This window comes from Berkeleyomyces rouxiae, assembly GCF_048999995.1.
Source record: "Berkeleyomyces rouxiae strain 22BRR77 chromosome Unknown BrBRR77_ptg000011l, whole genome shotgun sequence".
NCBI lineage: Eukaryota > Fungi > Ascomycota > Sordariomycetes > Microascales > Ceratocystidaceae > Berkeleyomyces > Berkeleyomyces rouxiae.
The window spans coordinates 198,642-216,026 of record NW_027396501.1 but is presented as its reverse complement, the minus strand read 5'-3'; the positions used below and the strand labels follow the sequence as shown (position 1 = coordinate 216,026).

Sequence of the window (17,385 nt, the reverse complement as noted above, 5' to 3'; positions counted from 1 at the left end):
GCGACGTTCGCCTAGAGCTCTCCATTTCCCGACATGTCGCGGGGCACGGGCGTGGGCGCAGGCGCGGGCAGAGGCAGAGGCAGAGCCGGGGTCGGCATAGCAGGCTGGTAAAGGTTGGCGGAGCGGACAGGGACAGTGGTAGTAGGAGCAAAGTTTAGCGGGCAGTTCTGGCGCAGATGGCCAGTCTGCCGGCAGCGGAAGCAGGCGCGGTTGCGGCGAAGGCGCTCGCGCTCCTCGTCGGTCAATGGCTTCAGGGCCGTGGTGGTGATGGTGGGGGTCCAGTCCATGGCGTCGGGGTGGCGGACAGGTGCAGGGTTGGCAGGGAAGGACGGGGTTATCCTGCTGGAAGAACGCTCGAGGACGTTGCATTCCTCCAGCTTGGAAGAGACGGTAAACAACTCGGACTTGTAATCCTCGTAGGTGTAATCCGTCCTCGGGTTCGCCATGGCCCGACGCAGTTCTGGACAGAGGGCGGTGCGCAGGATAGAGATGCTGGCACGGTCGGAGTCAGTACCAGCTTCGCCGAGCAACTTCTCGAACTTGGGCAGGAAAAGAGCGAACGGCTCGTTATCCCGCTGGCGGAGGTTCTGGAGTTGCGTGGAGGCGCGCTCGGCAGCATACGGGTCGATGAACATTCTGTCCAGGTATGCGAGGAAAGTGGCAGCGGTGTAGCCCATCTCAAGGCCACGGGCAAAGTAAACAGCAACAAGGTTCTGGGCTTCGGTGGACATACGGGCAAAAAGATATGTGTACTGATCCCCATCGTCACCGATGGAGGGACCGTCACGCGCGATCTTTTGGCGGGCGTACATGGCCCAAACGCGGTACTCGGCTCTCTTGCCGCTGAACAGGGGAATGTCGGGAATCTTGGGCTTGGGGCGTTTGACAAAGGCGTCAGCTGTGGCAACGGGGACGGACGGAGTAGCAAGAACGGGGGGAGCAGGGGAGGCAGTGGCAGCGCGGGCAAAGGCCTGGAGATTGGCGATCTCCTGGTCCCGCTGTTGTTGCGCGCGGGAGAACTCTTCGCGCAGTTGTAGCTGTGCGCGTTCGTTGTCTGCGCGCAGTTGTTGCTGCGCACGTTCATTTTCCTCACGCATGGTCTGGAGGGCTTGGAACAAGTCTTGCATGGAGGGGCCTGCGTTGCTCGGGCCGGGGACAGTGGGGTTGGACATTGTTGCGGGAGGCGAGGCGGGGTCAAAGAAGACAGAGTTTTGAGAAGCAGCGTCAGAGTCAGAATCAGGGTCTTGAGGGGGGACGCGGTAGGACATGTGACGGTCACAGGAACGTTGGGAACGGAGGTAATTGGCGTTGGACGAGGGGACAAGGTGGGAACAGGGTCTGGTTCAAGGAACGTAGTCGAGGGACGAGGACAAGAAACGAGGTCGAGGAACGAGGACAGGGAACGGGGTCGAGAGGACGAAGAAAGATCTGTTTCTATTGTAAGGCTTTACGGTCTAAAGGAGAACGCTTTTAGAACAGCAGAAATAAATTAAGAAACAGATAAAGAGAAAAGACTAATGTACAAGAAAACGGGCGGAAACAACACTATCTATATACACGCGGTAGAGGCATGACGCGTACCCTTGACAACGGCGGTGTGCACACGGGTTTGGCAGGCGGTGAGTAACGGCGGTATGCAAGGCGGTGTGGACGGCGGTGTAAACGGCGGTGAGGGCGGAGCCTGAGCCTACCTCGATCCATAGATCGTTACAGGGAGGGTGCGCCTCAGATTCATTATGCGCTCTTCGTGGCTCAGTCTATAGCAGCCAGCGATCTGCATCAACCGACTGACCCGAGCCAAATGTTCCGGAGCAGAGGCACCTCGGCATTTGAGGGTGTGCAGCTCCAAGAGTGCACGACGGGAAGCTGAGGTGTCCTCGAAGCAGCTGTCCAAGAATTCCAGGAACTTATCCACGTTCTCCAACGATGGATCGCGGCTCATGCGGGCAATGTAGGTCTGTGCCTGGAGCAAGGCATTGTCGGCTAACAGACCGTAACAGTGCAGAATGAACCCTCCTGCGCCGTTGAAGTGACTGTGGTCGTAGCGGTACTTCATCTCCACGTATGACCGGTACGTTGGGTAGAGATCAGGCCGCGTATGGTCATAACGGACCGGGCGGAGGTCGGAGGAGGTGTTTCGCACAACCACTGGGGTCGCGGGGGCGGAGTTGGGGAGTCCCTGCATTTCGTTATTGTGAGCCATTGTTGCTTCGTGGAAAACCTCTGGCTCACCGGGGACTTCTGGTAGTATGCTGTCTTCTCGGAAGCTGTGGTGGAAGGAAGAATCGTCGTCAGAGGGTGCAAAATAGTTTGGGGCCATAGGGTTTGGCCGCTGTGGATATTCAAATGGCAAAGTAAAAGAAAAGTAAAAATATATCTCGATCCCTCGTCGGGTCGGCGGTAAAGTAAAAAAAAAGGAAAGATAAGAGTGACTTAAGGAAAAATAAAAAAAAAAGGAAAAGGGAAAGGGGGGTTTGAGAATTCGAGATGATGTTAAGGTGTGATTACGCTAAGCTGGATCTTCACAGAAAGGGACACAGAGGGACAAAGATCTCGAATTGAAGAACAAAACTAAACTCTCTAAATGGTGTAGAAACAATGCGACTATTTATCCTGTTGGAAAGGGAGGCAACCGACGATCGGCGGCGACGACAACTAGTTCCTCTAGGAAGTGCCGTTAGTCTTGGTTCTGGTCTGGCATTAGTTTTGCCGTACCAGCGCCGGACTAGTCCTTCGAGGATACGCCGTTAGTGTTGGTGTCGGGCTTCCGTCGGTCCTTAAGGGTGCAACCCCAACAGGCAGTTACATCTAAGATCCCACAAATATAATCCCCAAGTTATGACAGAAAGGAAATACATGAATAGCTTTTTGGTATGAATTTCCAACGAGCAGCACTAACCCCAAGTGCCCCAGTCAAGGTTGACTGCTCGTAGAAAATTGGCGTCACTGGTAGGAATCGAACCTACGACTTCTCGGTAGCTAACCGAAAAGCCTTGCCAGGTGCTATACCACTGCACCACAGCGACCACTTTCGGATCACTTGGACAAGAATTGGATCCGAGCCAGCAGTTCGCCCGGTGGTGCGCCAGTTGTCATGAATAGCTATCCTGACACTGCTCATGCTAAGGGTTATGCATGAGACCTACCCCACTCTTCTTTTCCACAACGCCGAAGGTCGGCGACCTATGAAGATGCGCTTATGGCACAGGTTGGTCTGTGTAGATCGTGAGTTGATCAACGGATATGAGGTTGTCGTGGAATGTGCTGAGCACGGGTGCTCTGATAGACGTTGTTCTGCTGCTGCGGAGTTTTCTTGTTGCAATTGCCATTGCGTGCTTAGGTGGGGGTTGTTATCTGGTTCGATTGTTACGAACCTGTTACGTCTTGTTTACACGAGACTTATTTTTTGTTCGTAGTTAGATGTTGATTGTTTCTAGCTTGGGAAGACAGAGTTTTGTCAGGAGCGCCGACAACATAAATATCGTCGTCTCCTGCCCTGAGTTGATCAGGTTTACTCTTGTTCTCCAAGCTTAACAATCACATGCACTTGCTTACCTTCTTCTTCTTCTTTATACCATTCTGTTCTTGCTTTCTTTGCAGTTCAACCTTTCTTCTTCTTTGAAGTGTGTGATTGTTCCTCCTCCTTCCTCTTTGTGCCGCTCTATTCTCAGAATAGCCATCTAAGTTGTGTGTTGCCTCTTCATCTCAACCGACCATACGTCTTAGCACTCTGTCTAACTGACGTCTTCCTCCACAGGCCCGACTGTCCACCTCAGGAACCTATCATTGTCCCGAGTCGTTGGCTGTACCCGGAACCCTAATCCTTTCTTCGGGCCCTATCCGTAATATTTTGTTAAGCTTCATTTGAAGACCCGACGCTATTACAACTTTGGCTCTCTTTGGCACTTTTTTCTCTCCTCATTTATTTTTCCCTCTCTATTACGTTTCAACTCGCAATGGCCCTCACTCGCGAAATGATCGAGCATCTCAATACGTTCCTCCTGTCGATTCCTGACCGAACTCCTGAGAACTGGCATCTCGGTGCCCTTCCTAGGGAGTTCAGTGCTGAGATCAAAATGGCTATTGTGGCGGCTTACATGTCTGGTCTGCGCACCGACGATGGTGCCCCGCCCATCCCCGTTGGCTCTGTTCCTGATGCGGCTCAGGTTTACTGGGCTGCGTTCCAGGCTGGCGCTGAAGCCCGCTTCAACTCCCTTGAGTCTCTTCCCCGAGTCAAACGGGAAGAGGATGCCGATCCGTTGAAAGAGGCCGACAAGCATCTTGATGTCGTGCCCTATGATGGCAATCAGCAAGGCTTCCAGGCGTTCCAGAGGCAACTTGCGGTCAAATTTGCTGCTGCACCCAAGCACCACCGCACGGAGCAGCGCAAGCTGATGACTGCCTTCTCTGTCATGAATAGCCATTCTTGCCATTGCCATTGCATAGGGTTATGCCTGGCACCTTACCCCGCTTCCGTTGTGTCACGCTAATGTTCCAAGGACGTATGATGATACGGTTATACCACTTGGTGGTCTGTGTAACCTTGAGGTGTCACTCCGGTTTATCTACTCGGGTGTGGCCGGCTTGCACACTATAGATCATCGCTATTAGGTAACTCGGTACTCTGCAGTTGATGCAGCTTATTCTGAGTTGACTGCTATTATCGTTCCTTTTGTGTCAACAGCGTTTGAGCGTGGGGCCCACACCTGTTAGGCCGATATCGCTGTAACGCGACATATCGTTGCCTGGGTGTCTTGAGGGATTTTCAGTTCTGCTGCTGCCGTGTTGGTTTATCTCGTGAACTAACATCCGGTTTGATAGTAGCGTCTGGTAACGTTGAGTTACGTATGTCCCCACTTTCGGTTATCTGTGATTTGGTTCTAGCTTGGGAAGATCTCTGTTGTCAGAATCTGCAACGCCTTAAATAGCGTTGCCTTCTGCCCTGTGTGATCAGGTTAACTCTTGCTCCCCAAGCTTAACAATCACATACACCCCTTTTGCCATTCTTCTTTGTATACTAGTTTATAGTATCACTTCTTCGATAGTACCTTCTTCTTTAGTACTATATCTTTAATTATCACTTGTTTCTTGATAGCCTTCATTGCATCAGTACCTTCTGTCGTCTTCGTTACCTCAGTGTTCCTGTGATTGTTTATTCCCTTCCGTGTGTTATAAGATCAATTAGTTGAGTGTGCCTCTTTACCTCAAACCGACCATACGACCTAGAGAGTTCTATCCTCTCCTCCCGGCCGTATATCCGCGCAGGCCTGACTGTCCACCTCTGGAACCTATCATTGTCCTGAGTCGTTGGCTTTCTAGAACCCTAATGGTTTCCTTGGGCCCTATCCGTAATATTTTGTTAAGCTTCATTTAAAGACTCACACATTCTTCCAACTCTTTGTTATTCTTTAGCACACCTTATTCTTCTTTTCGTTCCGGCTCTCGACTACGGCCGATATCCCGTCTTCCTATGATCATACTAGCGCTGCTGTTGTTACACAACCTTCTTCGTCCGCTAGTCATAACTCGGCTCTTTCTGGTTCTTAGTTGATTCCATTTCTCAATCTACTTCTCTTCTTCTGTGGACAGTCAGTTGATGGCACTGTCTCTGTCCCAGCTCCTTTAATTTCGTTGAAGCACTTTGTTCCTCTAGGCTAATGTCGTCTCAAGCTTTGCGTTCCACTGCAAGCAATGAGAACCGGCGGGCTCACCGCACTACCGCTGAGCAGGTTCTCGATCCTGTTGATCAGGATGACCTACGGCTAGAACAAGTGCACAAGCGATATCCCGAATGCAGTTCGGACAGTTATTATGATTTGCGTCCGGTGTTCTTGCGGGATGGTGTACCTTCAACCACCTCTTGTCAAGACGCAGGTCATGCTGTTAATCTTGTCTCGACTGCCGAACATATCAATACTCTTCCGTCTGATGATGCACATCTAAATTTGCAACTTGTCAAGCAAAACCTGGATGGCATGCTCACACGTGGCTTCATTGCCCCTACTTCTTCAGTGTTGGCTTCTCCGATTCTTTGTCCTCGGGAACCAGGCAGTGTACGATCTTCTGTTGATTTACGGGCGGTCAACTACCTTATTTTATAAGCTGTTCATTTGGTCCCGCATCAACCAGTCGTTACAACTTGCCACATCTGAACGGGGGTTTCCAGAAAGCCATGTCTACCAGCTATGCACCTTTTGGCTTGCAGCAATGATGTTGCCAACTCCCAGATTACTTTGAGTTACAACATGGTACCTGAGTGTATAAAGTGTTGTTGTTGAGTTTACTCACACACCTGCCATTGTGCCAAAGCATGTTATTGAGTTCTTGTGGGATTTCTTGGACAGTTTATGTCTGTTTTTAGACCTCTGTGTCTGTATTTCTTGGCCTTTGTCTTGCCTAATTGTTTTGACTCCTGTTGGGTCTATTTATATGATATCAGCAGCTAGTGTCTGTTCTTTGCTGAGCTCGTTGGTTCTACGAACAGCTCGTGTCTGTTCTTTGGGTTGACACCTCTTAATGCCTCTTCCTTGTGACACCGTGTGTCCATCGGCGACTGCTTTTTTTGTGTCTCTTCTTTGACCACTATGGTGCTTGCGTTTGACCCCTGCTGGGTTATAATTGCCGACAGCTCGTGTCTGTCCGGGTATTGATAGTTTATATCTACTCGCTTTGCTGACAGCCCGTGTCTGTCTGGGTATTGACAGTTGCTGTCTACTCGCTTTGTTAACAGCTCGCTTCTGTCCCACTTCTTGACAGTTATGTCTAGTCTTCGTGCCACAGTTGTGTCTAATGCGTTAGGCCACTGTTCGGACTATTTTCTTTCGGCTGTTGTTGTGTCTACTTACGACCACTATACGTCTACTTCTTGTGACATGTTCTGTGTCCTCTACTTTGGACAGCTCTCTTGCCTGTTACTTTCTTCGACTCTGTTACGTCTACTTGCGACTACTCTATGTCTCCTTTCTGCGACCTCTTTGTGTCTTCACTTGGGCCTACTCTCTGCCTCTCTCTTTTGGACAATATCTTGTTGTTTTTCTTCTCGTTAAAAGAAACACGATGTCCCTCTTCGAAGTCCTGCCTATGGTGGTGCAGGCCAGTCTTGTATCTTGTGCTGAAATACTGCCAAGTTTGACAAGCTGACTTTACCAATTTCTTGTTTTCCCCTTTCACCAATACTCTTTACGGATCCTGCACGTCTTTGTTTCCATGCTGTCTGTTGTCATATACCAATTACCCGATCGATGATGAGTCCCCATTACACATGTTAGTCTATTCTCCCACAACCGGAATCGTGTTCGTTTACATCCATCGAACCATGTCCCAGGGGGTTCTTAGCTATTGTGGAGGCGATTATGTCGCGGCGATTGATGATTGTGCCAACTGAGTAGCCACTCTGGTGTACACTTGTTACCAGAACTTGGTAGTTCTCAGGGGACCTTCTGCATCTTGCAGGCAACAGATTTATGGGCTATGGAACTGAGCGATTGTTGTTTGTTATAACCTACAGGCCTGGCTCTTACTTCTATGACCAATGCCATAACTAGGGAGGACAACAAGGTTGAAAAACCTTTGCCTTTGCGGGTACTGAGCTGCGTTCTCAACTTATTCCCACTTAAGATCCTTGGTGCTGCCCCTCGGTTGATGAGGTTGCCTTTCGTTATTCCCATTCTTTTTTACCTTCCTCTTGTCTGTGGACACGAGGCCCTTACGAAGTTGTCGTTGCACTTCAAGGCCTTGTTTTATGTTGATCAGATGTACAAGCTTTCATGCTAGGGATTCCGTTGATCCCCTATACGTCACGATGTTGTTGGTGCATCGAGATCTACAATTCTTGCCTGCGGAGTCATGCTGTGTCTAGACCCGTATGGTTGGCTTATTCCTTCTGTTCCGATTCTGCAAAGCCCGGTGGACTTCCGTGTCCCTAGATGCCCGGCTTCCTTTTGCGAATTCTCCGACTTGATTCTAGTCTAGGATGTGGCGATCTTAGTACTGCTGTGGAAATCAGTCATTTAAAAGGAGCATACTGTCATGAATAGCCATTCTTGCCATTGCCATTGCATAGGGTTATGCCTGGCACCTTACCCCGCTTCCGTTGTGTCACGCTAATGTTCCAAGGACGTATGATGATACGGTTATACCACTTGGTGGTCTGTGTAACCTTGAGGTGTCACTCCGGTTTATCTACTCGGGTGTGGCCGGCTTGCACACTATAGATCATCGCTATTAGGTAACTCGGTACTCTGCAGTTGATGCAGCTTATTCTGAGTTGACTGCTATTCTCGTTCCTTTTGTGTCAACAGCGTTTGAGCGTGGGGCCCACACCTGTTAGGCCGATATCGCTGTAACGCGACATATCGTTGCCTGGGTGTCTTGAGGGATTTTCAGTTCTGCTGCTGCCGTGTTGGTTTATCTCGTGAACTAACATCCGGTTTGATAGTAGCGTCTGGTAACGTTGAGTTACGTATGTCCCCACTTTCGGTTATCTGTGATTTGGTTCTAGCTTGGGAAGATCTCTGTTGTCAGAATCTGCAACGCCTTAAATAGCGTTGCCTTCTGCCCTGTGTGATCAGGTTAACTCTTGCTCCCCAAGCTTAACAATCACATACACCCCTTTTGCCATTCTTCTTTGTATACTAGTTTATAGTATCACTTCTTCGATAGTACCTTCTTCTTTAGTACTATATCTTTAATTATCACTTGTTTCTTGATAGCCTTCATTGCATCAGTACCTTCTGTCGTCTTCGTTACCTCAGTGTTCCTGTGATTGTTTATTCCCTTCCGTGTGTTATAAGATCAATTAGTTGAGTGTGCCTCTTTACCTCAAACCGACCATACGACCTAGAGAGTTCTATCCTCTCCTCCCGGCCGTATATCCGCGCAGGCCTGACTGTCCACCTCTGGAACCTATCATTGTCCTGAGTCGTTGGCTTTCTAGAACCCTAATGGTTTCCTTGGGCCCTATCCGTAATATTCTCCTACCTTAGAGATGGCGCTCTGGATTGGGCCATGCCTCGGATGGACCCGGCCACTGGACACATGAACTTTGAAACGTACGACGATTTTATGAAATCGTTAGCTGAGGCTTTCGATGACCCTGACTGGCGCATGACTGCGACCCAGCAGATCTTCGACTTAAAGCAGACAGGTACTTGTACTGCCTATCACTCTGCTTTTACAACGCTGTTGAAGAAACTCGGTTGGGCCGACGCTGATTTCACCATTGCACTATTTCAGCGAGGCCTCAAGCCCCACATACAGGACGCTCTGGCTTGGAACACCTATCCTGCCCCTAAGGGAACGCTTGATCAGTTCGCTAATTTCTGCAACACGCTGGACAATACGATCAACAACCGAACCCGGGGAAACAACGGGAAAATCCAACCGCCTCCTGGTGTGGTCCCCTTTCAGCAAGATTCTCGTTCGAGAAATGCTGGCGCCCAAAAAGCTGTCCCCAACACCAAGCCAGCTAAGGGTACCTCTGCAGGTCCCGATGCCAACGGTCTACCCTTCCGTAAGACTGCTGACGGCAAAATGGCAAAGGGTGTTTGTTGGAAGTGTGGCGCAAAGGACCACATGCTAAAGGCTTGCCCCAAAAACAACCTTGCTCTTCGCGCAGCTACTGTCCCTTCTCCCTCCACTTCTACCCGGGCTCCCTCGACGGCCCCTGCGCCTGATGCGTCAAAAAACTAGAAGGGCTACCGACCCATTCCCCTCTGGTCCTGGCTAGCCCTGACGCTGCTGATGAGGGTCTCTTGAGAATCAGCACTTGTTCTCTTGATAATGCTATCGATTATGGTAACTCTCCCCCTCTGGTTATTCCTGTGACAGTGAATAATTCCATTGAGGCCTACGCTATGGTGGATTCGGGATCAACAACTTGTTTTGTGGATTCTGAATTTATAGCAAGGCATCAGATTCCTACTGTTCTCAAGGCCAGAGCCGAGTCGCTCCATGTTGTTGATGGTAGTGAAACTGCTGCGGGTAAAGTGACCCACCAAGTTCCTTTGTCCCTCTCTTTTCCTAATTATTCAGAAACTTTGGTTTTTCAAATCACGAAGCTTGGGGGCTACCACATCATCCTGGGGAAATGCTGGCTCGACGCCCATAACCCGGAAATTTCTTGGCCTTCCAATACGCTCAAGATATCGGTTACTTCTACCGCCGATGGCAATGCTGTGGCAGCTTCTGATTCTTCTTCTTCTTCTTCTTCTGTTTCGACTGCTTCTACTGATTCTGGCGCTTCGTTTGATTTTTCTTATACAAAAAACGACAAAAATATTGCTTCTACCGCTGGCAGTCAGATTGAGGGATCTGCTCCTGCTTCAGCCACTTCACCCCTTCCTTCTTTTATTGCACAATCGTCAGCTGTGTCTTGTTCCTGTGTGACGGTGTCGTCTCAGGCTTTGCATCGCTTTGCCAAAGCTGAGAAACTACAGATTTATCGTGTCACCGCTCAGGAAGTCCTGGATTATCTCAATCAGGAGGACCTAACTCCGGAACAAGAGCATGCACGGCTCCTTGAACGCATCCCGAAGAAATACCATGACCTACTTCCTCTGTTCTCTCGAGAAGGTGCTGATCAACTACCACCTCACCGGGACATTGATCATGCGATTAACTTCGTTCCCGATGCGAAATACCCCAAGGCCCCGCTGTACGATATGACTCCACTCGAGTTGCAGGCTGTCAAAAAATATCTAGATGGCATGCTTGCTAAAGGCTTTATTTCCTCTTCCTCTTCGCCGCTGGCTTCCCCGATTCTTTTTGCTAGGAAGCCAGGCAGTTTACGATTCTGTGTTGATTTCCGAGCCGTCAATGATATCACCATCAAAGACGTAACTCCTCTGCCTCGGATCAATGAATCACTGCGCACGGCGGCTACGGGAAACATTTTTACAAAGCTGGATCTGAGAGCTGCGTACCACTTGATTCGCATCAAGAAAGGTGATGAATACAAGACAGCTTTCAGAACTCGATATGGCATTTTTGAGTACAATGTGATGCCGTTTGGGCTCACCAATGCTCCTGCCACGTGTCAGAAATATGTCAGCGAGGTCTTGTCGGAGTATTTGGACATATTCTGTGTCTGTTACTTGGATGATATCCTGGTGTTCTCTCTGAACCAAGAGGAACATGATGTTCATGTGCGCAAAGTCCTGCTAAAATTAGCGCAGGCCAGTCTGTTTGTCAAGGGTGAAAAATGCGAATTCGACAAGACTGAAACTACCTTTGTTGGCTTTGTTATTTCAGCCGATGCTCTGAAGATGGACCCCGCTAAAGTTGCGGCTGTCCGTGAGTGGGAGGCTCCCCGAACTGTTAAGGGAGTCCAGTCCTTTTTGGGTTTTGCCAATTTCTATAGGAGGTTCATCCGTGACTTCTCTAGAATCTGCACACCTCTCTTCGAGTTGACTAAAAAGACGCAATCTTTTGTCTGGTCCTCTGAATGTGAGGCAGCATTTCACACCCTGAAGGACCTTTTCTGCTCTGAACCTATCCTCAAGCACTTTGATTACCTGTTGGACACTGTTATTGAAACAGACGCGTCTGACCGTGTAATATCTGCCGTCATGTCTCAATACCACCCGACTGACAAGGGGCTTCTACTACACCCCGTGGCCTATTTCTCTCAAAAAATGAATCCTGCCCAGTGTAACTACGGCGTAGGTGACAAGGAGTTGTTAGCCATTGTGGAGTCTCTAAAGTCGTGGCGATTCATGGTTGAAAGTCTGGAAAAACCTGTTCTGGTATTGACGGACCATCGGAATTTAGCCGTTCTTAAGCAAATTCCGGCCATGAACAGACGGCAAGCGAGGTGGGCTATGGAACTGAGCGAGTACCGTTATGTCATCACTTATAGGCCTGGCTCCTTGAATTCTAGAGCTGATGCCCTGACCAGACGCTACGAAGACCTCGTTTCTTCTTCTTCTGAGGAGGATAAAGAGCTGTGTGCTCCTATTATTCCCCCTGAAAATTTTATTGGTACCATGTCTTTGGTAGACGAGGTAAAAATCGCGCTATCCACGGACAAGTGGGCTCTTGATGTTATTTCTGCTCTTCGAGGCCAGTCGACCAAACCTCCAGATGTGGACCTCAGTGTCTGCAGGCTTGACAATGACGGTCTTTTGTTTGTCAACGACCTTCTATATTTGCCGAACGAGGATCTACGAGTTCGTGCATTGAAGAATTGTCATGATATTATGCCTAGCGGACACCCTGGACAAAAGAACACTTTTGAACTTCTTGTTCGGGAATACTGGTGGCCCGGGATGCGTCGTGATGTCATCCGGTACATCCGAAATTGTGAGGTCTGCCAACGGATCAAGTCCGCGCGACATAGTCCCTACGGTCTACTGAAACCTCTGACCATTCCGCAAGCTCGGTGGACATCTGTGTCCCTTGATTTTATCACCGGCTTGCCGGTCTCCAATTCTTTTGACATGATTCTCGTTGTCGTCGATAGGCTTAGCAAAATGGCTCACTTTATACCTTGCGATTCCTCGCTGGATGCTGCAGGTTTTGCTAAGCTCTATTTGTCAGCAGTGTATAGGCTCCACGGTCTGCCATTGGACATTGTGTCCGACAGGGGTAGTCTGTTTACGTCGGCTTTTTCCAAGGCTTTAGCCAAACTGTTGGGCATAAAGCAAAATCTGAGTACTGCGTTCCACCCTCAGACCGATGGTCAGACTGAGCGTGTGAACTCTATTTTGGAGCAATACCTGCGGGGTTACACCAACTATAGACAGGACAATTGGGCTGATCTTTTGCCCTTGGCGGAGTTCTCTTACAATGACTCCGAGTCCAGTTCTACTATGCTGACGCCCTTCTTTGCGAACCACGGGTTTCACCCCAGAAGTGGGCGTGAGTCGCTCCCAGTCTCTGTGGAAAAAGGCCCGTTGCGGAACTTTGTTAAAGAGCTTGACAACATTTGTCAGTTTTTAAAGACTGAAATTACGTGGAGCCGTGAGCGGATGACCGAGTACGCGAATCGACACAAATCTTCCGCCCCTCTCCTTCGAGAAGGGGACTTAGTGTGGCTTTTGAGTAGAAATATTCGAACTACTCGTCCTTCAAAGAAGTTGGACTTCAAGAAGCTTGGCCCATTTAAGATTCTACGGAAGGTGTCTTCGCATGCCTACGAGTTGGCACTCCCTGCCACTATGAAGGTTCATCCCGTCTTCCACGTTTGTCTGCTGGAACCATGTGCGTCGGATCCTCTTCCTGGCCAGAAAAACCCTCCTCCTCCTCCCGTCATAGTAGATGGCGAGGAAGAATTTGTGGTCAAGGAAATTATAGGCGTGTCTTCGCGTGGCCCTCTGCAATATCAAGTAGTTTGGGAGGGCTATGAACATGATGGACCCTCCTGGGAACCTCTGGACCATTTAGCCAATGCACCTGAGAAGGTTGCAGAATTCTACAAGAGGATGCCTAACGCCAGACGATCTTAGTACTGCTGTGGAAATCAGTCATAAAAAGGGGGGCTACTGTCATGAATAGCTATCCTGACACTGCTCATGCTAAGGGTTATGCATGAGACCTACCCCACTCTTCTTTTCCACAACGCCGAAGGTCGGCGACCTATGAAGATGCGCTTATGGCACAGGTTGGTCTGTGTAGATCGTGAGTTGATCAACGGATATGAGGTTGTCGTGGGATGTGCTGAGCACGGGTGCTCTGATAGACGTTGTTCTGCTGCTGCGGAGTTTTCTTGTTGCAATTGCCATTGCGTGCTTAGGTGGGGGTTGTTATCTGGTTCGATTGTTACGAACCTGTTACGTCTTGTTTACACGAGACTTATTTTTTGTTCGTAGTTAGATGTTGATTGTTTCTAGCTTGGGAAGACAGAGTTTTGTCAGGAGCGCCGACAACATAAATATCGTCGTCTCCTGCCCTGAGTTGATCAGGTTTACTCTTGTTCTCCAAGCTTAACAATCACATGCACTTGCTTACCTTCTTCTTCTTCTTTATACCATTCTGTTCTTGCTTTCTTTGCAGTTCAACCTTTCTTCTTCTTTGAAGTGTGTGATTGTTCCTCCTCCTTCCTCTTTGTGCCGCTCTATTCTCAGAATAGCCATCTAAGTTGTGTGTTGCCTCTTCATCTCAACCGACCATACGTCTTAGCACTCTGTCTAACTGACGTCTTCCTCCACAGGCCCGACTGTCCACCTCAGGAACCTATCATTGTCCCGAGTCGTTGGCTGTACCCGGAACCCTAATCCTTTCTTCGGGCCCTATCCGTAATACCAGTCCTGTTTGTACGGAAGCCCGGGGGTGGCCTACGATTCTGCGTCGACTACCGTGGTATCAACGCCATCACGGAGAAAGACCGCTACCCCCTGCCCCTCATTAGCGAGACGCTGCGTTCGTTAGCCAAGGCCCGTTACTTCACCAAGGTTGACGTGCGCGCTGCGTTTCACAAGATTCGTGTTAAAGAGGGCGATGAATGGAAGACGGCTTTCCGGACAAGATTTGGCCTTTACGAGTGGCTTGTTACGCCTTTTGGACTTACTGGAGCACCGGCGACCTTCCAAAGATATATCAACAGCACCCTGCGCGAACATTTGGACGATTTCTGTTCCGCCTACCTCGACGATGTGTTGATTTATACCGATGGTAGTCGCAAGGAGCACATGGAAAAGGTCGAGCTCGTGCTGAAGAAGTTGGGAGATGCGGGTCTGTGTTTGGACCTTAACAAGTGCGAGTTCGCAGTTACGGAAACGAAGTATTTGGGTTTCATCATTCAGGCCGGCCAAGGAGTCAAGGTTGACCCAGCGAAGGTCGCGGCTATACGAGAGTGGGTTCCGCCAACCAACGTCAAGGGGGTCCGCAGTTTTATCGGATTCGCCAATTTTTATCGTCAGTTCATCGACTCGTTTAGCGAAGTGGCGGCCCCTTTGGTCAGTTTAACGAAGAAGGGTGTCCCGTGGAAATGGGGCCAAGCCGAAGAGCGCGCGTTCGAGACGCTCAAGAATTTGTTCATCACGGCACCAGTTTTAGCAATGTGGGACGAAGACCGAACGACGGTGGTGGAGTGCGACTGCTCTGGTTGGGCACTTGGAGGCACTCTATCCCAGGTTGATGATGATGGCAAGTTGCGTCCGGTTGCGTTTTTCTCCAAGAAGTTGAGTCCTGCCGAAGTTAATTACGAGATTCACGACAAGGAGCTTTTGGCAGTCGTAAAATGCCTTGAAGAATGGCGAGGCGAACTCAAGAGTTTGGGAGCGCCTTTCAAGATTTTGTCCGACCACAAGAACCTACAGTATTTCATGACGACTCGCAAACTTTCGGAGCGTCAGGTTCGGTGGTCGCAGATGCTTTCGGAGTTCGATTTCAAGCTTGAGTTTCGGTCAGGCAGCAAGAGTGGAAAGCCCGACGCCCTCAGTCGACGACAGCAAGATGTTCCGCAAGGCGAAGATGACGACCGCCTGAAGTCCCGGATCATGAAGCTCATCAAGGACCAATGGATTCCCCACACAGCAACGGTGCCTGTGGCAGCTGGTGACATCGCAGAAAGCCCCGACAATGTCCCGGACGGATCACGACTGTTTGTGCAACCGCACCTCCAAGAGCTTTGGGACCAAGCGAAGGACCACGACTCGGATATGCAGGAAATGTACCAAGCTTTGGCAGCAGGCGAACGAAGTTTTCCCCCGTCGCTGACTAAAAAGATAACGATATCCATAGCCGAGTGCGAATTCGACCAACGAGGTGCCCTGTTATATCGCCACAAGTTGTGTATTCCAGAATGGGAACCCCTACGGACGGCACTGATTCAGAAGACGCACGACTCACACATCACAGGCCACCCCGGACGCGACGGCACGCTTGCCATTCTGTCCCGCGAGTTTTTCTGGCCAGGTATATCACGAGATGTGAGACGTTTTTGTGCGAACTGCAATGTTTGTGGGCGGTCGAAAGTGTGGCGCGAGCGTAAGAAGGGATTACTGTTGCCGCTTCCGATCCCGCAGCGACCCCACTCGGAGCTGGGTATAGACTTCATGACTGAGCTCCCCGCGAAGAAATCGGGAGATCCCCGCTACCTGATGGTGATTGTTGACCGTCTAACGGGAGGTGTCGCCTTAGAAGCGATGAATACGATGAAGGCCGAAGAATGTGCAGAGCGTTTCCTGCAGTGTTATTGGAAGCACCATGGTTTCCCGCGCGCGCTGGTCTCTGATCGAGGCACTAACTGGACGAGCGAGTTTTGGACTCATCTTTGCAAGCTTACTGGTATCGAACAACGGTTGTCGACAGGTTTCCACCCACAGACTGACGGCGCAACGGAACGGATGAATCAAGAAGTTTTGACATACTTGCGATCGTTCATCACCTATTCGCAGTATGATTGGCCAGACTTGCTCCCCTCGGCCATGTTGGCGATCAACAACCGGAATACCTCGATGGGAATGAGTCCGTTTTTCCTGACGCACGGTTATCACGTCAGCCCAATCGAGCAATTTACAGCAGAAGAGTCCGTTCCGCGAAGGCTAGAACACCGAGACGCCGAGAAGTTCATTCAGAGACTCCACGAAGGCTGGGAGCTAGCACAGGCAGCCATGGCAGCGCGACAACAGGACATGGAAGATCAGGCCAACCGATCGAGAGGCCCCCAGGTTCGGTTCGAAGTCGGAGACACCGTGTGGCTAAAGCTCAAGAATATTTCGACGCCGCAGCTATCAAAGAAGCTTTCCTGGACGAACGCGATGTACAAAGTCAGGAAGATTGTCTCTCCCCATGTTGTTGAGTTGGACGTGCCGACAAATGTTCATCCGAGATTCCACGTCGATTTGCTCAAGCCCGCCAGCCAGAACCCGTTCCCGTCGCAAGAAACGGACGACACGCAGCCGCCACCAATTGAAGAAAACGAATACGGCGAACCCGAGTACCTTGTTGAACGAATCCTGAGAAGCCGCCAGAGACGCGTTGGAAGAGGCTACCGCAGAGAAGTTCTTGTCAAATGGGCCGGATACGCAGAGCCAGATTGGAGACCGCGCGTTGATTTCGAGGACACCGAAGCGCTTGAGATGTTCGAAGCCGAGTTTGGAACAGAAGACGATGTGGGCGTACCAGAAGCTGACGCCCGGACAGGCCCCCGCACACGGACGAGAGGAGGGGGGTAATGTTACGGGTCGTGGACCCGATGTTGGATCATCTTTGGGCTGATCCATGTTGACCCACTTTTTGTGTGATTTGAAGTTGGGTCCACTTTCGGGTTAGGGTTTGTGGACCCACTTTTAGTCGACCAGGGTGCGACCCACTTTTTGTGTCACAAGGGTCGGGACCCACTTTTATGTGCACGGATGTTGCTCCACTTTTATTGTACAGGGGTCATAGGGCTGGTTGCCCTGGTGGGGCCCACACAACTGGATTCCTGAATGCCTATAAAGC

The 17,385-nt window shown here is 50.1% G+C and overlaps 5 protein-coding genes across 5 annotated transcripts; 3 read left to right on the top strand and 2 right to left on the bottom strand.

Moving 5' to 3' along the window:
• Positions 1–11: 11 nt before the first annotated feature.
• Positions 12–1,268, bottom strand: BROUX77_007112 (uncharacterized protein; the record flags this gene model as incomplete). Its single annotated transcript, XM_073752172.1, has 1 exon — positions 12–1,268. The coding sequence occupies one exon, from the start codon at positions 1,266–1,268 to the stop codon at positions 12–14; it is 1,257 nt and encodes a 418-aa protein (XP_073602523.1).
• Positions 1,269–1,687: 419 nt separating this feature from the next.
• Positions 1,688–2,320, bottom strand: BROUX77_007111 (uncharacterized protein; the record flags this gene model as incomplete). The annotated part of the gene is made up of 1 exon (XM_073752171.1): positions 1,688–2,320. One exon carries the CDS (start codon positions 2,318–2,320, stop codon positions 1,688–1,690), a length of 633 nt encoding a protein of 210 aa, XP_073602522.1.
• A 1,636-nt stretch (positions 2,321–3,956) lies between these two features.
• On the top strand, positions 3,957–4,490 carry BROUX77_007110 (uncharacterized protein; the record flags this gene model as incomplete). Its single annotated transcript, XM_073752170.1, has 1 exon — positions 3,957–4,490. One exon carries the CDS (start codon positions 3,957–3,959, stop codon positions 4,488–4,490), a length of 534 nt encoding a protein of 177 aa, XP_073602521.1.
• Positions 4,491–9,036: 4,546 nt separating this feature from the next.
• Positions 9,037–9,690, top strand: BROUX77_007109 (uncharacterized protein; the record flags this gene model as incomplete). The annotated part of the gene is made up of 1 exon (XM_073752169.1): positions 9,037–9,690. The coding sequence occupies one exon, from the start codon at positions 9,037–9,039 to the stop codon at positions 9,688–9,690; it is 654 nt and encodes a 217-aa protein (XP_073602520.1).
• A 164-nt stretch (positions 9,691–9,854) lies between these two features.
• On the top strand, positions 9,855–17,117 carry BROUX77_007108 (uncharacterized protein; the record flags this gene model as incomplete). Its single annotated transcript, XM_073752168.1, has 2 exons — positions 9,855–13,200; positions 14,245–17,117. 2 exons carry the CDS (start codon positions 9,855–9,857, stop codon positions 17,115–17,117), a joined length of 6,219 nt encoding a protein of 2,072 aa, XP_073602519.1.
• Positions 17,118–17,385: the final 268 nt, after the last annotated feature.